Below are 24,738 nucleotides of genomic sequence, written 5' to 3'. Positions count from 1 at the left end.
GCAAAAATATTGTGCTATCATTTTTAATTTTTAGAGCTATTCATCTTCTCCCTAGTAACTCCCTTCCCCTTGGAAGTATGTGGCCTCATGCTACCTCTCGTTTCCCCATTTGTGAGGTCCCGTTTACTCCTTTGTTGGGTATTTGTGTATCCTCAAAGAGCTCCCAGAATGAGAAATTGATTTCCAACCCCTTGTCCCTTTTTGGTGGGAGATCTTGGTAATATTTATCCACAGCAAATAATCCACACAGACAGGAGGGTTAAGGGTAAAAGGTTGGGCGAGGAGAGTCCTTTGTTTGCCTGCTGCAAGCTCCAAAAAACACCTCAAGCCAGCCAGCTAACTCTGCTAAAAGACCTTGAACACTTTGATCCCAAACTATTTTTTAGGCTCTCAACATCGCCCCCACCTGGAAGGTCAAGGTGGGACAACAGGCAAAGAATAATCTTATGGAAATGTTTTCATATAACACCTCTTATTTTTACAGTTTTTCTATAAAGTCAAAGGGGGGAAATTTGAAGTTATGCGATATGTGTGTATCTATTTCAATCTTTCTGTTTTGTTTCTCATTGAATCTTTGAATGTAGAGCCTTGGATACGGATGAAAATCCAGATGTTCTACCTTAAAGGTGTGACATTTTTTTCTCAGATAAAAGGCTTGATTGGATAGGAATAAAGTTCTTTACTTCTTGTTTTTGGGAACTTCAGGAAGCGGCTTGGATTGCTGGCCAGCTAATCGGATTTCATGGTAATGTGGGAATCTTTTTTTTTTTTTTTTTGGTTTTTGGGCCACACCCAGTGACGCTCAGGGGTTACTCCTGGCCATGCGCTCAGAAGTCGCTCCTGGCTTGGGGGACCATATGGGACGCCGGGGGATCGAACCGCGGTCCGTCCTAGGCTAGCGCAGGCAAGGCAGGCACCTTATCTCTAGCGCCACCGCCCTTAAAACGTTTTCTCATTACATGCTTGTGTGTGAATTATTTTCTAGACCGTCCTCTGACCCCAGACCTGCTTGCTCACCATCGTTCCAAGGGTGGAACCCAAGGGATTAATTCAGTAACACAGGAAAGAACTGGTAGCTGAGGTGTGATGATGTGCTCAGACTCATCTGAGGCCAGAATTTATTGTGGGGTGGTCAGGCAGGAGGGAGAGGGCTGATTTTCTCCCTCTTCACAGTCTCACTCATGGAGGAGTTTGAGACTAACACTAGTAACTAGAATTACTCATTTTTTTTATATTGACCTCTTTCAGGATACCATTTTAAAATTAGTCATTTCATAAGAATGAATATGTACTGCAACAGCTTCTGTTATAGGAACATGAGTTAAAGAAAGGCTTGAGGCTGCATTCTTCACGCCACTGCCTTATTACAAGAAAAGGTTGATAGTTTGAAATAAATAAATTGTTAACCAGGTTATTTAAAAACTGACTCAAATTAATATAGGAACCTGACACCAACAACAGCTAAAGTGTGAAAAAGTTTCATCGGGACCACCAAGAATGACTTGGGCTGGACAGACTGGTATACCTGGAGCCCAGATTCGGTCTTATGCCAATAAACGTCGAGGGTGAGGCCTTCTTGTAAGCAGGCCAAGGATTTTTTTTTTTTTATTTTCCCCATATTTTTCTGGACCTATGCAAATAATGACAATTGCCACTGTCACATCTTTACTAGTTTTTTTTAAATCCTTATCCTTTAAGAAAAAAAAAAAACCATTTACTGAACTTAAAAACAAATAACTGGGGCTGGAGAGATAGCATGGAGGTAAGGCGTTTACCTTTCATGCGGAAGGTCATCGGTTTGAATCCTGGTGTCCCATATGGTCCCCCGTGCCTGTCAGGAGCAATTTCTGAGCACGGAGCCAGGAAAAACCCCTGAGCACTGCTGGGTGTGACCCAAAAACCATACACACACACACACACACACACAAAAACAAAACAAAACAAAACAAAACCAAAAACAAATAACTGTAGTAGAATGCCTGTTTCTATACTGGCAGGGATGGGAAGGAGGGGGTGTATTGGGAGGGGGGGAATGTTACACTGGTGAAGGGGTGTGTTCTCTTTGTGACTCTAACCCAACTATAATCATGTTACTTAAATAAAAAATATATTTAAAAAATAGCTTTGAGAAGAAATGGATTTAATGGCACCTTTCCTTCCATGAATAAAAATGTGCTAAGTAAAAAACACAATTAACATGTACCATTAGGAAATGATCAAGGTACTTTGAATAAGACTTATTTGTCTTACCTAAAAAAAATGACTCAAATAAGGACCCATTATATTTATAGTAAATGCATTCAAGTCCATTACCAAAAATGAATGCAATATAAGTCCTATTAAATTCCAAATAACCTATGGCGTTTCAGGGGAATTACATCCACATACGAAGTGAATGTGTGAATGTCATATTTTATTGCTGTTTGATTTTTATGCTATGTGCTTGAATACATTTGTAATAATATATAGTGAATAAAGATTGGATACATTCATTTTTTCTTTAAAAATACTTTTTCAGTGCCTGAGCAGTGGCTAAAGAGGTAGGGTTTTTGCCTTGCATGCGGTAACCTCGGACTGACAGTGATTCAATCCCATAGCATCTCATCTGGTTCCCAAAGCTAGGGACAATTTCTGAGTGCATAGCCAGGAGTAAACTCTGAGCATTACAGGGTGTTTGCCAAAAACCAGAATAGTCTCACTCATCTACAGGTCTCAAGAAAAATAAAATATATGATTGTAATAATGCCCAGAGATAATAGAGATGAGGGCCAGAAGGACCAGATCATGACAAAGAACGATAAATGCAGTTAGGCAAATAACTACTACCAACTATCATGACAAAGTTAATGAGTGAGAGAAGTACAGTCCTGGTAGGGTTGGGGGAGTTTGGAGATGGAGGGCATAAGTAGTGGGAAAGTTGCACTGTTGAAGGGGGGGGTGTGTTCTTTTTATGATTGAAACCAACTACAATCATGTTTGTAATCATGGTGTTTAAATAAAGATATTATTTAAAAACCCTAAAAAAAATTAAAACCTGGAAGCTGATTTCTACTGCGTGACTACTTGACATAGGTTTTCTGGTGTGCTGGGGAGTGGGGGGGGGGGCACTGTGCAACATGTTATATGACCACCTTTCCTAGAATAAGTTTGCTGATGATCAGCTAGGTCAGTCTGTGTGTCCAGGTATTCTTGAATGAGATATCCATTCTGTTTTGTTCTTTGTGATTTAGATTGACCAGAAGATTTTTCTTACAAATTGAGAAAAGAAAAAAAAAGTGAATGGGACCTGTTGCAATATTGCCCTTGATGGGGTTGACTGATGGAGGGATGGAGGATGATGCCTTTCTCCTGCAGCTCAGACCATGCATCTGTTATCCTGTTCAGCTGGCAGTTCTGAGGTGAATGTGGCGGGAAGAAAGCTAACAGGCAGTCAGGCTTCTGAAGAAAACAGCTTTTATTCTGTGGAAGAGGTTGAAGCCAAAAGGCCATAATCAGCCCCAGGAAAAAAGCCCTCACCTTCCACAGACCCTTGCTTTTATACCCCAGAATCAGGTAACACCCTAGGGTGGGAGCAGAATGCCAGGTCACACCCTAGGGTAGGGCACAATCACAGATCAGGATAGGGTCAGTAACATAATAATCCCATTGAAATGTTTACATACACAATAGGGACCCAGAGGCCAAGTGGTCTCAGGAGCATTGAGTGGGGATAAAGAATGGTCAGACCTAACTAAATACCCGAGCCAAAGTCAATGACAGTAGAATCAAGAGACCCAAAGTATAACAAGCTAAACTCAAAATGAACCTATTACACGAGTAGTCCAAGAGGTTAAGGGTGGAGGTATGGTATACATGCTGGGAATTCTGGCGGAATCAGCAACTCTTGTGGTAGGAATGATCCTAGTTCACTATCAGTATGTGCCTGAAAAACAAATATGGATGACTTGTAACTCACAATGGTCTCAATAAAAATATTAAATTAAAAAGGATAAGTGACAGGTTCTAGAATTTTTTAAAACAATTTCAGTGGAATGTTTGCAGTATGTTTTAAGAGAGAATTTGCTATGTGAGGGGATTTCTGCGAGGAAAAAACTAATAGATTGTGCAAGGCCTTATTTGTCTTAGAAAATTTGCCCATGATTTCCTGGGTGCTATTTAACTTTCAGATGAGGGTCTGAGGCCATAGAACAGTGGGTAGGATGCTTGCCTTACACACAGCCAACCTCTGTTTAATCTCCAGCACCCGTTATGGTCCCCTGAACCCAACAGGAGTGATCCTTGAGCACAGATCCAGCAGTAAGCTCTGAGCATTGCCAAATGTAGCCTGCACTCAAAAAGGAAAAGTTATATCTTTGGGAGAATAAAAATAGTATAATTTACTGAGTCAGGTCATGAATGCAACTGACCAAGATTTGATCCCCAATATCTCCTATGGTCTCCTGAACCTGCCAGGACTGATTACTGAAATCGGAGCATTGAAGGATATGCCCCCCCGCCCCCAAATAGAACTAAAGAATGAAAAGAAAAATTTGAAAAGTAGAATGTGACTGCCAGAGGTCTTAAGAGAATGAACTCATGCCTCAGGAGCCCAGATGAGGTTTTCGACAGAGAGAGGCCACCTGCCAGCACCCCGGGGCCTGGAACCCACCGGCAGCTCTCCCAGGGTCGTGCAGGGGCGGCGTCGAGCCCGAAGGAGCAGGAGGGTCCGAGCCCGGAGCAGCGACAGGCCCCGAGGGGTGGTGCGGGTCCGAGCTGCGCAATGAAGAGAAGCCACAGTGGCTGGAGACGGGCTTGGGCGTGTCCGGCAGGAGGCACCTGGCCGAGGAGGAGGAGGCGCCCCGAAACCCCAGGAGGAATTGCCCCCCGAAGTGAAGCCCCCAGGCAGGAATGGCCTTAGCAGCCCCTGGGGAGTCCGGCCTAATGTCCCGGTTTGGGGATCTGGAAATTCACTGCTTCCCTTGGTGGAGAAACTGCCCTTTCCTTGGAGCTGAAAAGTGACCCGAATGCCCAGAGCTGGAGGCACCCATTACTCCTGGCACAGTTCGTAGGGGTTGGGGGGCTAGAGTAGAATGAAACATAGTTTAGCCCCCCCTCCTCCAAAAAGAGGTTTCCCTGACCGGGAATCGAACCCGGGCCGCGGCGGTGAGAGCGCCGAATCCTGACCACTAGACCACCAGGGAGCGGGGCTAGCCAACTTCAGGCATCTCAGAGAAGGTTCCGAGACGGAAGCTCCGCGGGAAGGGCCGGAGGGAGGCCGGGCACACCCAGCCTCGCCCCGCGCTGCCTCTCGCGCTCGTGGCTGCGCGCCCGGTCCGTCCGAGCTTCCCTGGACTCTCGCGACGCAGAGGCGAGCGGACAGGCTCGGTGCGACTTGAGCGCCACTGCGCGCCTGTGCGCGCGGGTTCAGACGCGCTCGCTCGGCTGCCGGCACCAACTGTGCTCGGTTCCCTGCAAGCTTTGAGTCTGTGGCGGAGTTGCGAGCATGCAGGTGGACGACAGCACTTGGCGATCTTGAATGTGGAGGCTGGAACGGAAGGCTGGCGGCCGGGACAGGGCGGCGTTGCAAGGTGGCACCAAGTGTGCGTGCGTCCAGGCGGCCAGAAGAAAGCGAGACTTCGGGGCCCGAGCGATAGCAGGGTGGTGGGGCGTTTGTCTTAAATGCGGGCCAGACAGCACGGAGCCCAGTTCGATTCTCAAAATACAAAAACAAGAAAGCAAGATTTCGGATGAGGTAATCACTTCGACCTGCGACCAACTATACAGCAAGTAAAATAGGAAAACCTAAGAACAAATTACTTTGTAATCAAAAGTATCTGTCAAGTGCTGAAGAAAGTTTTACAGCGAAGTTTGGTATAAAGCTTACACTAGCATAGCGAAGGATAAACTTCACCCAGGAAATACAAAGTTTTACAAAAGGGCATCCCCAACTAAGAATTAGGTTGCTTCTGTCTTGCATCATCCGTGTCATAGGTGCACTGTAAATACACGGTTACTTCATACACCCAACCTTCAAAACTCTGCCGATAGTCGTCTTATAGTAGGTGCTCTCAGCCAGGTATCGCTTGCACAATGTAGGATTCAGCGGAGTATTGTGGCAGAAATGACCAGACTTTAGGCCCTGGGACGCTTCATCTCCATACGCCCCGCTCATCAAGGATTACAGTGGCTTCTTCTGATGTTTAGCAAACTAAGGAGATTGGTCACTTGTCGCACAGATGCACTTTCGAGTTCGATCTCTCCTAGTCCACGTAGAAGGACTTTCCTAGGGAGTCCTCCAGCTCATTCGAAAGGTTTCATGCTACGAAGAAAATGAAGGAAACGGACCTCCTCTCTTTGCTGCAGAGCCTCTGGTTAGGAATCAGAGACTGACAGCCAGACATCCCAGGAAGGGCTGGAGCTGCAGTGCAGGTGTGAGTTGTGCTCCAAACTGCATTTTCCTTCGACCCTGATGCTCCTCAGCATTGGGCCTGCATCTTGATGTTGCCTTTGCTGAGGTGGGATACTGGGGTGAAAAGCAGCTGGCAAGGATTTTCTGCAAGCAGAAGCCCCAATCACCAAAGCTTAGCAGCTGCCGCTAGATAGATTCGAGGACACTTCCTTAAAGCCAGCCACAATCACTTAGATGGTAATTTTGTTTGTGTAAGAATGTTGACTTACTTGATTATTAGGATGAAAAAAAAAAAAGGGGTGCGGACCATTTGTTCAAGGCCAAGAGTCTTCAGGGGTATCTGAGTTCTTGGTCTATCTACAGTAATAAACTTCTTTCTCTTCCACATCTAGGTCAATTCTTGATTCTGTCCCTAAAATGATCTATTTGATATGTCATCCCAACAAGCTCCTACTAAGGTGTACCAGCACAAGTCATGGTACCAAAGTCAGTCCTACGGTAGCTCAAATTCAACAACCAATAACTTTGTATACCACAGTTCTTTAAATAATTATAAGACTCTTGAAAAGCACTCGTGAACAACCAATAAACTCATACACCCGGCAAATTAAGTTTATAGAATCTGGAATAATAATGACGGCAATTAGGTATTACACTTATGCACTGTACTCTTTAATTTATGCTTTCATTATCATTATGATTTTAGCTTTTCGCTATACAGTACAACCTTCAAACTTACTCCTGGCTATGGACTCAGAGAAGATATGGCTGTGCTCTAGGAGATGTTTTGCTGGAGACTTAACCCACTTTAGCATTGTACAAGACAAGCATCTCCTCAGCTGAACTATCCCTACAATGTACTCTTATAACTCTTAGAACATTTAAGTACTTGCTCATTTCCCCCCAAAGTCTAGGCAAGGACTAAAAGACTGTCCAAGAGGACTCAGTGTTCCAACATATGATAGTTGTTTTATGATCTAACAAGCAAAGAAACACAGAGACCACCAGGATGATATTGCGGTTCTCCAGGATGTTGCTAAGGTCACTAGGCCTACACCCCACAACTAGGGATTGACCCCCGGATTCTGACTGACCGTGCAAGATAGATACTAAAATCTAATTCACTTTAAGGAAAAATATCAGGGGGCCTGAGAGATAGCACGTTGGTAGGGCGTTTGCCTTGCATGCTGCCAAAATGAGAGGAACAGTTAGATTCCAGGCATCAAATATGGTCCCCAAGCCTGCCAGGGGGCGATTTCTGAGTGCAGAGCTAGGAGTAATCCCTGAGCACTATTGAGTATGACCCAGCACCCATCCACCCACCCACCCAATCAATCAAGTTCAAAAAACAAAAAGAAGGGAACTGGAGAAATATAGCACAGCAGTAGGGCATTTGCCTTGCACGGAGCTGGTACAGGACAGACTGTGGTTCAAATCCTGGCATCCCATACGGCCCCTCTTGTGTACTAGGAGCGATTTCTGAACGCTCAGCCAAGAATACTGAACGCCTCCAGGTTTGATTAAAAAACAAAACAAAGAAAAAAAAAACACTAAAAAACAAAAAGAAATTTCAGGGCAGGAGCGGTAGTAAAACTGGTGGCTCTTGACCTGCATGCGGCCTATTTGCATTCAATCAACTGTCTGCATCCGAGGCCCCTCAGGCCTGCCATGATTCTAGAATTGCGAGTGACACCATTTTATATCTATATCTATATCTATATCTATATCTATATCTATATCTATATCTATATCTATATCTATATCTATGTATATATATGTATGTGTATATATATGTATGTGTATATATATATGTATGTGTATATATATAACATGTCCTGGGTATATAATAATAGCTAAGTAATTCTATAGATTGGGATATCGCTTGCACCAAAACTCCCTAGAAGCACTCATGGCTGCCTGAAGGAATATTTTTTCCAGTTTGGAGAGCAGCACAAGTAGCAGAGTTCAGAGACCAGATGAGGGAGGATTGGAAGAAACGGCAGACACCACAAGCATGAAAAACCTCTGCTTGACACTAACTTACTAGATAAGAGCGCACACGCAGTACCCCACTGTGCAGCTGTGCAGTCGAGTTTCCACACCTGGGGGGGAAATTGCAGGAGTCAGCACACCGGAGTGTGCTTATTCCAACTGGCATTTTTGTACTAGCATCTTGTTAAGTCTCCTGCTCCATTCTAGGTTCATGTCTGCCCCCCTGGATGGCAAGCTTTGCTTTCTAAGAGCGCGACCTAGCCTTACACAAACTTAGTATTTCCCTTGCACGCCGCCGGTCGACCCGGTTCCATCTCCAGCTTCTTCATCTCCAAGCTCCCTGGCCCACGCTTCCCGCCGCCTGTGCGCTCGCAGCATCGCCACCAGACGCAAAAGATTGCGAGCAAGTGGAGGAATCGCACCCAGAAGGTGGATTGCGGGGCGCGGTCTGGCCCTTCCCATGGATGGAGTCTCCTTCGCGGGAACTCTCAGCTCCCTGGTGGTCTAGTGGTTAGGATTCGGCGCTTTCACCGCCGCGGCCCGGGTTCGATTCCCGGTCAGGGAAGTTGCTCTTTTAGGGAGTGGGTGCAAGCTACGTTTTAATCTGTCTAGGCCCCCACGTTCCCAGCGGACTGTGCGAGGAGCAGCGGGGTCAGCTACAGCTTTGGGCATTCGGGTCACTTTTCAGCTCCAAGGAAAGGGCAATTTCTCCACCAAGGGAAGCAGCGAGTTTCCAAATCCCCAAACCGGAACATTAAGTCTGACTCCCCGGGGAGCTGCTAATGCGCATTCCTGCCTAGGGCAGTGGTCGGCAACCTGCGGCTCTACATTTATAATTTGGCTCTTCTGTGCGCCGGGCGGCCGCTCCAGGAGTCAGGACTCTGGACTCTGCTCCTAGCCTCTGTCAGTGCGCGCCCTGTGTGGCTTTCAAAATAAATTTCAATCGTGGTTTTGGCGAGATTTGGCTCAGTTGGAAAAAAAAAAAAAAAAAAAAAAAGGTTGCCGACCTGGGGTGGGGCACTTTCTCCTCGGCCAGGTTCCTCCTGCTGGACACATGCCCAAGCCTGGCCCCAGGGGTAACATCTGCCCTTTATGCAGATGTTCCAGCAGCTCTCTGGTCCTCCAGGCAGTATTTGGAAGTGTAGTTTTTTGCTGAAGTGGCCATGCATCTATTACCTCCATCTCCTATTCTTCCTTTGTAAACTTACCTGCTAGCAGATTTTCTGGGAGGGGTCTTTGGGAGATACAAAAAGGAAGGAGGATTGGGAGAAAAGATGGAGGGAGAAGCAGCAGGAGGAGAGATGGCTGAAAGAGATTGATTGCAGGGCTGATTATGAATCTGGCTTGAAAGGTTATAATAGATCACACATGTTGGCTAGGGCCTTGAATAAATAAAGCTGATGTTTCCTGAAACCTATCTGTGGATCATTTCCCCGCCACTATCCTGAACACTCAGACCTCCAGCTGAAGAGAGTTGGAGACACATGGCCTGGGCTGGAGGAGAAAGGCCCCCATCCATCCCATCACCATCCTGCCCCATCCAGGGCTGCTATTCAAAACTCAGATAGCCCTGAAGACTCTTGGCCTTGAACAAATGGTCCGTGCTGTTTTCTTTCATCCTAATAATCAAGCAAGTCAACATTCTTACACAAGTAAAGTTGCCATACAAGGGGATGTGGCTGGCTAGGAAAAGTGTCCTAGAATTAATTTATCTAGAGGCAGCTGTTAAGCTTTGATATTGGAAGGTCTGCGTGCTGAAATTCCTTGCCAGCTGTTTTTCACCCCCAGTTTTTACTCCATTTCCATCCCCAGCAAAGGCAACTCCAAGATGCAGGCCCAATGCTGAGGATCATCAGAGAGAAGGAAAGTGCAGTTTGGAGCACAGCTCCCACCTCCACTGCAGCTCCAGCTCTTCCTGGGATGCCTGGTCAGTCTCTGATTCCTAACCCAAAGGCTCTGCAGCAGAGGGGAGGCCCATTTCCTTCATTTTCTCCAGAGCGTGAAAATTTTTGAATAAGCTGGAGGACTCTCTAGGAAAATTCTTCCATGCAGACTGGACTAGGAGATCTATGTGCCTCTGTGAGATGAGTGACTAATTCCTCAGTTTGCTAAACACCTGAAGGAGAAGGCAATTCAGTTAATCCAGGAAAGGGCGGAGCGTATATAGATGAGTGGAAGCAGGCCTTGATGTCTGGCGATTTCTGTCACAATACTCCCTTGTGCAAGTGAGACCTGACTCAAAATCGCAGCTGACAGCACTATACTATACTATACTATACTATACTATACTATACTATACTATACTATACTATACTATACTAGGAGTATCGGGAGAGTTTTGAGGATGTGTGTGTGTGTGTGTGTGTGTGTGTGTGTGTGTGTGTGGAAAGTTACCGTATGTTTACAGTTCATTGATGAAATAGGTGATGCAAGACTGAAGCATGCTAAGTCATACTTAAGCATTGCTGGTTATTCTTTGAAAAATTGTTTTCCTGCCTGGAGTTTACTGTTTTTGCAATGAGTCTTGGGATACCTATGAGTTTTGAGAATGTTGTGGAATTGAATGTACAATTTGTGGTATGACTTTCATATGCCAACATTTTATCTGATAATCTTTACCACAAAGGGCTGTTTCCTATGTTTCATAATTCTTTGTAGTTGTACATATAAAGCTATTTACTTATTTGCATTCTGCACTTTTGGGTACAAGTAGAAATTCTCCTGCAAGACAAGTGCCCCATTGCTATCTTATCATTGTCCTGAAATTTTGTGTTCTTTTTTTTTGTTAGTATCTTTATTTAAACACCTTGATTAAAAATATAATTGTAGTTGGGTTTCAGTCATGTAAAGAACACCTCCCTTCACCAGTACAACATTCTCATCACCAATGTCTCAAATCTCCCTCCTCTCCACCCCACCCCTGCCTGTACTCTAGATAGGCTTTCTACTTCCCTCATTCATTCACATTGTTATGATAGTTCTCAATGTAGTTATTTTTATAACTGCACTCATCATTATTTGTGGTGAGCTTCATGGAGTGAGCTGGACCTTCCAGCCCTTCTCTCTTTGTCTCTGAGAATTATTGCAAAAATGTCTTTCATTTTTCTTAAAACCCATAGATGAGTGAGACTATTCTGCATTTGTCTCTCTCCCTCTGACTTATTTCACTCAGCAAAATAGATTCCATGCACATCCTTGTATAGGAAAATTTCATGATTTCATCTCTCCTGATGGCTGCATTATATTCCATTGTGTATATGTTCCACAGTTTGTTTAGCCATTCATCTGTTGAAGGGCATCTTGGTTGTTTCCATAGTCTGGCTATTGTAAATAACGCAGCAATGAATATAGGTGTGAGGAAGGAATTTTTGTATTGTATTTTTGTGTTCCTAGGGTATATCCCTAGGAGTGGTATAGCTGGATTGTATGGGAGCTCAATTTCCAGTTTTTGGAGGAATCTCCATATCGCTTTTCATAAAGGTTGGACTAGACGGCATTCCCACCAGCAGTGAATAAGAGTTCCTTTCTCCCCTCACCCCAGCACTGCTTGTTCTCATTCTTTGTGATGTGTACCAATCTCTGTGGCGTGAGATGGTACCTCATAGTTGTTTTGATTCACATCTCCCTGATGATTAGTGACGAGGAGCATTTTTTCATGGGCCTTTTGGCCATTTGTATTTCTTCTTTGGCAAAGTGTCTGTTCATTTCTTCTTCCCATTTTTTGATGGGATTAGATGTTTTTTTTTCTTGTAAATTTCTGTCAGTGCCTTGTATATTTTGAATATTAGCCCTTTATTTGATGGGTATTGGATGAATAGTTTCTCCCAATCAGTGGGTGGCTCTTGTATCTTGGGCAATATTTCCTTTGAGAAGCTTCTCAACTTAATATATTCCCATCTGTTTATCTGTGCTTCCACTTATTTGGAGAGTGCTGTTTCCTCCTTAAAGATGCCTTTAGTCTCAATGTCATGTAGTGTTTTACCTACATATTGTTCTATATACCTTTTATGGTTTCAGGTATGAAACCATATATATATACATTTGGATTTTACCTTTGTACATAGTATTAGCTGGGGTCCTGAATTCTCTTTTTTGCAAGTGGCCAACAAGTTGTGCCAACACCTCTTGTTGAAGAGGCTTTTCTTGCTCCATTTAGGATTTATTGCTCCTTTATCAAAAATTAGGTGATTGTATGTCTGGGGAACATTCTCTGAGTATTCAAGCCTATTCCACTGATCTCAGGGTCTGTCTTTATTCCAATACCATGCTGTTTTGATAAGTATTGTATTGTAATACAGTTTAAAGTTGGGAAAATAATGCCTCCCATATTCCTTTTCCTTTAGCTATTTATTCGAGGGTGTTTTTGGTTCCAAATGAATAGATGCAGGAAAAGCATTTCATAAGGTCCAACACCAATTTTTGATAAAAACTTTCAGAAAGATGGGAATGAAAGGAACTGTATTCAAAAGGGTGTATGCCATAAACCACAAGCCAATTGCAAATATTCTCCTCAATAGAAAAAAACTAAAAGCCTTCCCTCTAAATTCTGGCACAAGACAAGGCTGTCCTCTCTCATCACTCCTATTCAACATAGTACTGGAAGTACTTGCTATAGTGATTAGGCAAGAAAAAGATATCAAGGGAATCCAAATAGGAATGAACAAAGTCAATCTCTCATTTTTGCAGATGACATGATACTATACTTAGAAAACCCCAAAGATGCTACCAAAAAGCATCTAGAAACAATAGATTCATATAGCAATGTGGCAGGCTACAAAATTAAAGCACAGAATTCAATGGGTTATTATTATTGTTATTATTATATTATCATTGTTATTTTGCTCACATCAAGTTGCTCTCAGGGGTTACTCCTGGCTCTGTGCTTAGAAATCTCTCCTGCCAGGCTCTGGGGACTATATTGGATGCCAGGAATCAAACTCAGGTCTGTCCTGGGTAGGCCGCGTGCAAGACAAATGCCCTACCGCTGACTATTGCTCCTGCCCCTAAACTTCATTTTTGAATCTAGCTGGTTTCATGACTTTCTTTGATAGTGGCAAAAAAAATTGTGCAAATTTTGACCCTGGCTCTTAAGATTTATGAATGTACATTTTTATTTTTATTTTTTTTATTTCTTTTTTTTATTAATTATTTTTTTTATTATTTTAATTATGACAACAAAGATGCAAAGAAAGAGGACAGGGTAAAGTTACAGTGGAAGCCCAATCACCCATAAACAGGATTCTCAGTAGTTCCATCGATGATATCCCAGCCTTGAACTTTCAGCCAAAGAACATTAAGAAAAACAAAACTGAACCCATGTACAATACAATTACTTTGTCCCTCAAATCCCCAGTTGTAGTACATATTGTTTCTTAGCAGCACACCATATAATCTAAAGATATTAGACTTATGTAACTCTTTAAACATTGAGGGCAAAGTACATTTATCTAGTTCCATGCACATGCTTACTAGTTTAAGTTAACCTCAAAAGTTTTAATGGGTTGTTTTTCTTAAGGATTGGAGTCAAGAGAACATAGTAAAAAACGATATTAAAGTGGCATTTGTTTGCATAGGCCCACCAAAACATAAGGGACATGGAAAGACAAATTATGGTCTAAATACATGGGAATGTACATTTTTATTATCTGCAGCACTTCCATCCATACTAGGTAAGTACTGAAACCTGATGTTTCTAATCAGGTTGTATTTCTTACTGAACTCAGCTACACGAGTGACCTTAGCTGGGCCACTATCTAATCCATAGAAACATTGCTATTTTAAGTAACAGATTTTTAAATAATTTACTATCCAACAATAGATAACTGAGATGACCTTATTTTGCGCTTTCCTGAGAAGTATTTTCTTTATCGTCATAGTTCATTTTTTTTTTTTTGGTTTGGTTTTGGGGCCACACCAGTGATCACAGGGGTTAATCATGGTTATGCACTCAGAGATCACTCCTTGCTTGGGGGACCATATGGGATGCCGGTGGATTGAACCGAGTTCCATTCTACCTGGGGGTCAAACTGCAGTCTGTCCTAGGCTAGTGCACGCAAGGCAGATGCCTTACTGCTTGCGCCTCTGTTCCAGCCCCATATCATAGTCCATTGATCTACAATAATGTTTACTAAGCCGATGTTCATTTTGCTTGTTATAAAAATTTTGTTAATCCTTTTATTCAAATCTATTCATCCTTAGTAATTTTTAATATACTCAATCTATTGATTTTTTATGGAATAGCTTCTACTTTTCATGCATCGAAATTTTCATATTACCTCATTATTTCTGATCCTTATTTTATGTTCTATCTCTTGGTTGTGTTTTACTGGATACAATTAAACTGCTGTATGTGAAACATTTTCTTTTTGCTATGTAGTAGAGGACCTTGAATTTCAAGATGTACAGTGTGTGTGTGTGTGTGTGTGTGTGTGTGTGTGTGTGTGTGTGTATCAGTGTTTCTGCCATCTCTCTATCTCTCCAAATCTTGCTTCTAAGTAAGGGGTTTCTCAATATTCAGGACTTTTATCTGCTTTTGTAATGTGAGTGTATGGTCTATCTTCACCATTGGAATCTATTTTACCATGATTCAGCTTTGAAATTGAATTTTGCATTTCACTATAACCTAAGGCCATGAGTATGGGATAAGATATTTTAAAGCTTCATTGAACATGTTTTATTTTCCGTTATTTTTGTCATTTGTGGTTTGGTTCAGAAAATAAACTGTAGTAATAATCTTCTATTTTGAACTAAAAGAGATTCTTATCCCAATAGCTAGTGCACATTGATGCTAAATCTAATTATTTTTCCACACTACACAACATACTGGCACCATGTTACTTAAATTTTGCATTAGCAAACAACATTTTTTGCAATGTTCTTGTATACCTATTTAAATGTCCACATTTCACTAGTCAATGAAGAAACTAAGTCTAGTGAACCACAGAGGTGTTGAAAGAGGTGTTGATAAGAATTCAGAGCTAACTGATCATGACTCTAGAAAATTCAGTGAGAACATTCAACAATTATTACAGAAATATAGATACAACTTTGTTCTATATTTAGCTGTAGTAACAGCAGTTTTTATGCCAAATGATTATGTTACAAGAAAATAGTATTATTTATTTATGTTTATTTATGGTAGGTTGAAAATTACTCTGGAAAATCATTTTTAGCAGGACATAAATATTTCTTTCAAAAAGGCAATTAAAAATCAGTTTATATACTGATATTTAACTCAAATTTTGATCTTTATGCTACTTAACTTTAGCTTTTCTTACATTTTTTTCTCTAATGTCAAAAGTCTTGAAATTCAATTTATGTTTTAATTTTGGAAGTTCACTCTATAGAATGCTTCTATAGTTATTTTGATGATTTTTGTAAAGCACTTAACCTATAGTTTAAATTGTTTTTCTTTGTCAACCATTTGGAGTGAACACTTTTATCTGTAATTGTACCCAGCGAGAGTAAATAAACTTTCTTCAACATTTTACTCTTATAAACTGGCCCCTGTCCCGCATACCAATCCTCAGACTAGCAACAATGGTTGAACATGGTAAACAGTCAGTGGGAAGGAGGAGACTATATCTTTGCAGTTATTCATCATTCAGGCAGTGAATGTGATTTTTCCCAAGTAGGAGGGGCAATTGTTGACAGAGATCAGAACCTGTCAATCTTTTTAAAATTAGTAAATTCCAATGCATCAATTTTATACATCTGGTTTTTAATAGTCCTTTATCCTCCTTCTTTCTTTCACTAAAACCCTTTCAGTCTTTCAATGAACCATCCTTATCACCAAGTCAGAGTGGATGAGTCAAAACTGGACAAAAATAAGTACAAATTTGTAAAATGTTGATTACTTCAGGGACCTTGACTTTATTAAATGAATGCTTTGAATTTAGAACAAGTCACAAGAAGGCCATTTCTAGAAACTTTCCATTGTATCTTCCTCCTTAGAGAAGACTTTTACTGATGGCTCATCTGGGAGTTGCATTTGCTTTATCTCTGAGTATATAACTGAAGAATGCTGGAATGGAAAGAAATAAAGAAGTTCTGGAAAGAGACAGGGTGGATGGGTAGGAAAAGGAGATAAAACAATACTCACGATGTCCACTGTAGATGTATTCAATACTGGAGAGAAAGAGAAACATAAAACCAGATCCATTAGAATTCTTTAAGAATCCAGTCTTCTAGTTTATTTCTCAGAGGCTAAGTGCCACTGAGCCTAAAATTTGAGGTATTTTCATTTATTAACATTACTTCCCACCCTGAACTTACAATATGTCCTATAACACATATAAATTTCTGTTTTACCATTTCTAAACACAGAATTTTATAAGTTCTTTTCATATTTCATTGTTAAAATCATCTCATAATGCCACATCAAGAAACTCTTCCTTTCCTTTATCAGATGCTATGATCTAAGCTTTAACTCTGGCCTTTTGTCATTTACAGAACATTCACAATCTGGGGTGAAGTATTTATTCCCTGATTACTCTTCAAGTTGGCTTGAGAGTTCTCCATGCTTATGTTCCATGAGGAATACTTTCTTTCAGATGTTCTCCCACTTCTCTTCAAATATATATATATATATATATTTGGAAGAATATATATGTATATACACGGTCATGATAGTGAAATATAAAAGCTCTTATCACAAAGTAGGTGCTTTTTACCATTATTCACTGCAGCTCTTAGTACAATAGCTAAGATATAGTATCAACCTAGCTGGGTGAAGCAATACAGTGCTGTAAAAGGGGATGCCCAGATAACCCTTGAATTAAGAGTATAGGAAGGAGAAATACAGGAGGAAAGCAATCAAGGAATAGGGGAAAAGATAAGAAAATTAAGTAACGGGGAGCAAAGGTCAGGGGCTTATAGTATATTGGCAATGGGGGAGTGATAAAAAACTATATATCCAAAGTATAGGCTCAAGAATGCTGAAAACATCAGATTCAAACTACAGCCATCAAAGTTTAAAATGTATCTTCCAAGATGTCAGGCTGGAGGAGCAGAGGAGAAACTTGGTAACATTTGTGGAGGAAAATGGACACTGGTGTTAGAATTGGTACTAGAACATTATATGTCTAAAATGGAACTATCTTAGTATTACTTAGAAAGTATTTAGTAAAGTAATACTTAATATTACTTAGTAAGTTATAGTTGATTAAATACCAATTTCAAATAAGGTGCTCTTAAAAAGATTCATTCATTACTCAAGTGTAATTTTCATACTCATTTGCACACAATCACAATAGTGATTAGAAGGATGTTTAGCTTATTTTGATCACCAGTAAAATTTCTGTTAGAATCTAAGTACAGCTTTGTAGAGAATTTTATTTATTTATTATTATTTTTTAAATTTTATTTAAAAAATATGGGAATGCTTCCCAAATTTGTGTGTCATCCTTGCGCAAGCCCATGCTAATCTTCTCTGTATTGTTTCAATTTTAGTATATGTGCTGCCGAAGTGAGCACTGTAGAGAATTTTAATAGGTTTTTCTTACTGGTTGACTCTGCACTTGAAATAGTACTTAGCAAATGAGGTAGTAAATAATATATATTGAGGTAGAAAATAAAGTTTGCAGCCAGTATTTGTCTAGTAGCTTACCATTCTCTTCTTTGAGATGAATCATCTGGACCTTCGAGTACACCAGGTCTTCCTTTTTGGGTTGTGCTAGAAAGAAAGAACAACATTTCCTAGACTGCGGCTCTAGTTAATGGCACTTGTAGCAGACTCATCTTTAGGAACCTATTCCTGAACACAGATGAAGTAATTTCTAGGTTTGGGACAAACTAGGGAGACCAAAAGTCTTTGCTCAGCTCTGCCACAAAGCACATTTTATTCCCCTTGTTCAGATCAGGAACATCTTCCTGCCTGGGTATCCTCACCATTGCTATCCAATAGTTGTAACTCCAAGGAGGCAGAACACGTGGCAGGAGGTGCACTTGATGTGGGAGGGGTTCTGTAAAATATAAAAAACCGTATAATTATACCTGGGCTGTTATATGCAGTGAATAGGACATCCAGAGAAAACAGGGTGGAGAGAGGCTGGGTATTGTAACAGTCACTGGAAACTGGAAATCCTAATGGTTTAAATGTAGCTTTATTAGTCTACTTGGAATGAGATTATTATTTTGAAAGAAAAACTGAACCTGTGGTTTGGGCTGGCAACCTGAAATAGAGCTCCTAACATCATTGTAATAATTATAAAGGAATGATCAGTCAACTGTTTTTATTAAAAATAATCTAGCCTCCATAAAATAAAAATAATCTAGCCTCATTATCAAAAGACAGTGATTTGGTGTCTTTATATCACTCTGGACAGTTAAAGGAGAAACTAAATATTATTTTTCCAAATATGTGACCATGACCTAAAACCAAATATTGCCATGACCCTAAAAGAGGGTAAGGTATTTAAAAATTGATGTGTAAGGTACAGACTGATGAATGCATGAATATGAAAAGAGATAAAAAAGAGAAAGATCAAGAAAAAAGAAAGGAAGGAATAAAGAAAGCAAGGAAAGAATGAAAACAGAAGCTGATAATTCTGCATACAGCTTGAACAAATGATCATTTGACACAATTATAGTAAAATAGGATTATTTGCACAAGGAATATTCTATGCTGACTTAGAAAAATCTGTCATCTTTGGTATCATCCATTTGGATGCAAGAATACATTTTCAAATGAAAAACAGATACATTCATGTAAAATATCTACTAACAAAAAATAGAAATAATCAGTGCTAACGCAGAGTGTGGAAAAGAAAAGTGGTGGGAATGCCACTTTCATGAAAGAGTATAAAAACTACTTAAAAATTAAGAGCTGAGCTTCTATACAACACAATAACTTCTTATCTTGGAGATGTATACCAAGGGCCTAAAAAGTTTATTTGAAATATATTTGTATACCTCGCTCATGTTAGCACTATTCAAAATAGCCTAAATATAGAAACAATCCAAGTGTCCAAGAATAGATGACTGGATAAAGATACTGTCCGGATACATAAAATGGAAATACTACTTAGCTATAAGAAAGGTTAATAAATATCATGCAGTTTTCTGTTCAGTATCAAAGGGGAGTGAGCTGTGTAAAATCAGAATGCATAAATATAGAATGATTTCTCTTTTATGTGGAATATAAAGAAACATAAAAAGAAATAAGGCAATGATAAATGACCAAAAGCAAAAGAGCCTAAGACTTAGCCTACAAGTGACGGGTGGTGTGTGTGGTGGGGTTGAAACTGGATGGAAAGAGACCTTGAGACATTGGTGAAAGGGAACTGGCACTCTGGTAGTAGTAGTGAGAAATTTCTTCAAAATTACGTAAGAATTTTTGGAAAATATAGTTTATATTATTTCAAGGAGTGTGAAAATGGGATAATTTAGCTATGGGATATTCAAAAACTATCTTGATCTAGCATTATAACCCCACCGTTATTGCATTTAAGTGTGTGTGGTAGGGGATGGGGAGGGGCAGAAATTTGATATATTACCTTGCTGTATTTCCTGGAAAATTGGCTCCTGCAAAAAAAAAAAAAAAAAAAAAAGCACAGAGAGTTGTGTCAGCAGAGGGAGCAATTTCTCAAAAACTCACAAGGAATCTGTGTAAAAGGAAAAATCAGTTAAAACCGAAGCCCTGACCTGATTTCCTGAAACAATGATGCAAAACAGTATTTGACAGAACATGATATAGCATACTGGGAACAGAAATGCATAAATATGTTCAAGGCTGTTCAATTGTTCAAGGCAGTTTTGCTACTTTGGAAATACCAATTAAAACTAAATGTCTCCTTGCAAAGTAGTGAGGGGCTGGCTATAGGACTGGATATCAAACTTCGTTTGTAGCTAAAACGTAGGGAATTATAAGCTTTCACTCAGGATGGTTAAGATTAATGGCCAGAGATTCAAATATCCAGGCCAGGTCAGGCACAGATGTACTTATAGAGAACTAAATTGAAGTAAATTGAATTGAAATAACAGACAGACTCAAATTGTGTAGCTAAGTGTTCCAAATCCAGAACAGTTTAATTATATATCTGCTATATCAGATTTTATGACTTCTCAAACTATCCTGAACTAAGTCAGAAGCATTAAAAAGTAGGGTGCAGGGTCCATAGGACAGACAGTTTTAGCCTTTGCTTCAGTGAAGTCTGTAGGGAGGAAGAAGAATGATTGGTGAATACTCATTTTGTATTTTTTTTAAAAGAACTCTTTGGCTGGGCCCGGAGAGATAGCACAGCGGTGTTTGCCTTGCAAGCAGCCGATCCAGGACCAAAGGTGTTTGGTTCGAATCCCGGTGTCCCATATGGTCCCCCGTGCCTGCCAGGAGCTATTTCTGAGCAGACAGCCAGGAGTAACCCCTGAGCACTGCTGGGTGTGGCCCAAAAACCAAAAAAAAAAAAAAAAAAAAAAAAAAAAAGAACTCTTTGGCATGTTATGTTGTCCATTTATAAGATATTTATAGTAGCCTGAAATATCCCGTTAACTGTTTTATTAAGGAAAATGCTGAAGGAAATGCTAAAGAAAATGCTAAAAGAAATTTAGAGATTTTATAATTTTACTTAAACAATTTTACTTTCTCACTCACTTAAAATTTGTAAAACATACTAGATATAAAGAGCCTTAACCTACCAGCGGCCGTGAAAAAAATTGAGTATATATGTGCATATTGAGTTGACAAAGTAGGGGATGGTGGTAGGACAGAACCTCAGTTTGCAATAAATTACCATTTCTGAGTCAAAACAGGACAGACTCCAAGGAGGTGAGAAAGGACACAGACCTGATTTCCTCTGGTACCAGCGGTAAAACAGCAGGGTCAAGATTAAAAGAAGAATGCACAACAGTCCACAAGTGACTCCCACGGCAATGGCAACACTTCCATTCATGGCAATGCCTGAAGGAAAGAACTTACTTTAGCTCCAGCAAGAGAAGGTTGTACCTGGGATCTTTCCTCAGTTTGGCTCTAAATACGAGATCTGGGACGAGGGAAAGCAAGTGATTTGGAATCATGAGACCTCCTCGAGAGCTAGGCTGAGGGTGGGGGCAAGAGCATTGCTTTCTACTTGTAGGCAGCTCGTCCTTGAGCCCCTGTGTAAGAGGGAGTGAGGCTATGTAAAGTGGTAGAGGCAAGAGTGAAAAGAATCTGATAACCCAGAGACTCTGGATAGTTTCAAATGTCAGCTATCAGAATTTTCACTTTAGATAAGTTTCTATTAAAATCTTCTGTCTATATTTTTGAGTTCAGTATGTGGTGTGTGTGTGTGTGTGTGTGTGTGTGTGTGTGTGTGTGTGTGTGTGTGTGTGTGTGGTGGGGGAGTGGGAAGGCAGCCTGGAAGGAGACAGAGCAGATGAGTTCTTTATCTACATTGGATATTAGTCCTTGGATATATGTATGGTGTGCAAATATCTTCTCCCATTCAGTAGGCTGTCTTCCCATTCGTTTTGCTTTTTATTTTGCTGTACAGAAGCTTTTAAATTTAACTTTGTACCAATTGTTTATTTTGCATTCATCTTTCTTGGAGATGCAGTCAAGATTTCAGAGAAGTCTTTGACATTGACATCACAGAACATTAAAAAGAGAAATGTAGTGTTGAACGATTGCAATGTTAGTTTAAATTTCATAAAAATTATAGGTTCAGTGCATCCCTAACACAATTCCAATGGCATTTTAAAATAATTCCCTTTTTAGAATTTTGATATTTGTATGAAATTTAAAAGGTCCCAAGTACCCTTTGTATTTCAAAATAAATGAAAAAAAGCTCGAGATATCATACTTCCTGATTTCAAACTACATTACATGCTCTAGCAACCAAAATAGAATGGTAATAGTATAAAGAAAACACAAGTGAAATAGAATCAAGTTTAGAAATTAACCTTGCATATATAGTCAACTAACATTTTACAAAGGAGCCAAAAATATTTTATGGGAAGAGATATAACATATTTAGTATGTGGTATTAGGAAAACTGGATATTCAAATGCAAAAAGAAACCGGGTCTTTGTTGCACAATACTCATAAAACTCAAATGGGTTGAAGATTTACATATAACTTTCTGAAACATAAAACTATAAAAAATTTGAAAAAATTCCTTGATATTGATCTTATAATAATGGTTTTATAGAAATAACACCAAAAGTGCAAAAACAAAAGGAAAAAATATATGAAACTACAAATAAAATTATTCTTTATAATAAAGGCAAGAACAAAATGAAAAAGCAATGTATGAAGCAAAGTTAAGATGTTTGAAAATTATTCATTTGCAAGGGATTATTCTTAAAATAGGAACTCAAAAGTAATCTATTTCATAAATGGAAACAGATACTCGATATACTTTATTTTTCCTAAAGAAAAATAAAGAGGATTTCTGCTGTGTGTCATAAGCATGGCAGATATCTTGGGCCTTTTCTCTGCTCTGCTTCGGCCTGGGATTTTGATCCTCTTCGGCATTCTTCCCTGAGGGCTCATTTCTTTTTTTTTTTTTTTTTTTTGTGGCTTTTTTGGGTCACACCCGGCAGTGCTCAGGGGTTACTTCTGGCTCCATGCTCAGAAATTGCTCCTGGCAGGCACAGGGGACCATATGGGACGCCGGGATTTGAACCGATGACCTTCTGCACGAAAGGCAAACGCCCTACCTCCATGCTATCTCTCCGGTCCCTGAGGGCTCATTTCTTCAGAAGTGAGAAGTCCCGCCCACAAACGGTGGAGCCAGAAAAGCACCTCCGCTTTGCTTTGTGGCCATGCACATCATCTAGTCTAGTGGATGAATACCATCACAATACATAGAAAAATCCACAATACAAATGTGACAATGGGGAAACGACATAGGCCAACACCAGGCATAGAAAATGAAGATGGCTATCTAGTTCTGCCTCTCAAATAGAGGGGGGAAATAAGGGAAGGTACCAGTACCAAACAGATATATGATCACTAAGTAGTAAGCTAGACACAGAGGGGACCACTTATTCTGGCAGCCCGGGGGGGGGGGGGGAGGTGAGGGTGGGGGATATGGGGTGCAGGATGGGAATGGGGGTAGAGGGAAGACAAACTTGGTGACAAGAATTCCCCTGATTCAATGTTAATATGTACCTAAAATACTATTGTGAAAGATATGTAAGCCAATATGGTCAAAATAAAAATTACATATAATAAAAAAAAAAGAAAGAAAATAAAGATGGCAACTCTGATGACCCCAAAACAGCCAACCACCTAGTTGGTCCCTCAGATATGGAGGTTAGAGAAGAAATATGAAGGATGTTCACAGAAGTCAAAGAAAATATAGATTGAGTTGAACTAATGAAAATCAAGAGGATATGAAGATAGAAAACACTAAACTGAAATAACAGGTCTGAAAAATTCAGTAGATTGAAAATCTCAGTGAAAAGCTTCTCCAACAGAGTAACAAAAGCTGAGGATAGAATCAATGAGCTGGAAGATGATGCATAGCAACTCCATACAGCAGACGAGATTGGAAAAAGGCCTTAAAGAAAATGATCAGACAATGGAGCAATTACTCAAAGAATGTGAACAGATAAAAATACAAGTTTTGGTAAGATCAACAGAAACAACTTAAGAATCATTGGCATCCCAAAGACCCAGGAAGAAAATCCCCAGGAAGAATCAATAGTCAAGGACACCATTACAGAGAAACTACCAGAGCTAAAGACTACATGCAACCAAATCTTGCAAGCCCAAAGAATACCAGTTAAAGAGAAGAAAGAGACCCAAGGAAAAGCACCCCAAGACATATCCTAGTCACAATGATGAATTCCACAAATAGGGCTAGAATACTAAAAGCAGCAAGACCAAAAAGTGAAATTATGTTCAAGGTAGCATCCTTAAGATTTACAGCAGACTTGTCACAAGAAACCTTCAAGTTCAGAAGGCAGTGGTAAGACATAGTGACAAAACTCAATGAAATAAATGCTTCGCAGAGAAAACTGCACCCAGCAAAACTCACTTTTAGGTTTGAAGGAAGTATTCATAGACAAACAAACAAACAAAAAAAGCTCAAAAACTTTGCAGACCCAAAACCATCCTTAAAAGAAAAACTGAAAGGTCTACTTTAAGCCAAGACAGACCAACAGACACACCAAACTTCTACACAAAGATGACACTAAATCCCATGACAATTACCTCTCTCAATGTCAATGGACTAAATGCACCAGTTAAGAGACACAAAGTGGTTAAACTGAATACAACCTTCTGCTGCCTGCAAGAAACACACCTGAGTAGTCAGAACAAACATAGACTAAAAATTCAAGGATGGAAGAAAATTATTCAAGCAAACAACACCCTTAAAAAAGCTGGAGGGCCATACTAATATCAGATGTCACAAACTTTAGACTCAGAAAAGTTG

The 24,738-nt window shown here is 40.2% G+C and overlaps 1 protein-coding gene and 3 non-coding genes across 4 annotated transcripts in view; 1 reads left to right on the top strand and 3 right to left on the bottom strand.

Annotated features, from left to right (window-relative positions):
- Positions 1 to 5,108: 5,108 nt before the first annotated feature.
- Positions 5,109 to 5,180, bottom strand: TRNAE-CUC (transfer RNA glutamic acid (anticodon CUC)). The gene has a single exon. It is a non-coding gene; the product is annotated as a tRNA-Glu (tRNA).
- Positions 5,181 to 6,358: 1,178 nt separating this feature from the next.
- LOC126020125 (Fc receptor-like protein 4) overlaps positions 6,359 to 24,738 on the bottom strand; it is a 34,521-nt gene continuing 16,141 nt past the window's right edge. The window contains exons 6-11 of the mRNA XM_049781596.1: positions 21,294 to 21,489; positions 18,269 to 18,342; positions 17,988 to 18,053; positions 8,648 to 8,834; positions 8,433 to 8,490; positions 6,359 to 6,532 (exon numbers count right to left, since the gene is read on the bottom strand). Coding sequence (XP_049637553.1) covers positions 6,359 to 6,532; positions 8,433 to 8,490; positions 8,648 to 8,834; positions 17,988 to 18,053; positions 18,269 to 18,342; positions 21,294 to 21,489 — 755 coding nt within the window. The remainder of the gene's footprint in view (positions 6,533 to 8,432; positions 8,491 to 8,647; positions 8,835 to 17,987; positions 18,054 to 18,268; positions 18,343 to 21,293; positions 21,490 to 24,738) is intronic.
- Positions 8,874 to 8,945, top strand: TRNAE-UUC (transfer RNA glutamic acid (anticodon UUC)). Its single transcript has one exon. It is a non-coding gene; the product is annotated as a tRNA-Glu (tRNA).
- LOC126021628 (U6 spliceosomal RNA) lies at positions 17,749 to 17,854 on the bottom strand. Its single transcript, XR_007500128.1, has one exon. It is a non-coding gene; the product is annotated as a U6 spliceosomal RNA (small nuclear RNA).

Source organism: Suncus etruscus, chromosome 10, assembly GCF_024139225.1.
Source record: "Suncus etruscus isolate mSunEtr1 chromosome 10, mSunEtr1.pri.cur, whole genome shotgun sequence".
NCBI lineage: Eukaryota > Metazoa > Chordata > Mammalia > Eulipotyphla > Soricidae > Suncus > Suncus etruscus.
The sequence above is the reverse complement of the archived record's forward strand: the minus strand, read 5'-3'. Positions and strand labels throughout refer to the sequence as shown.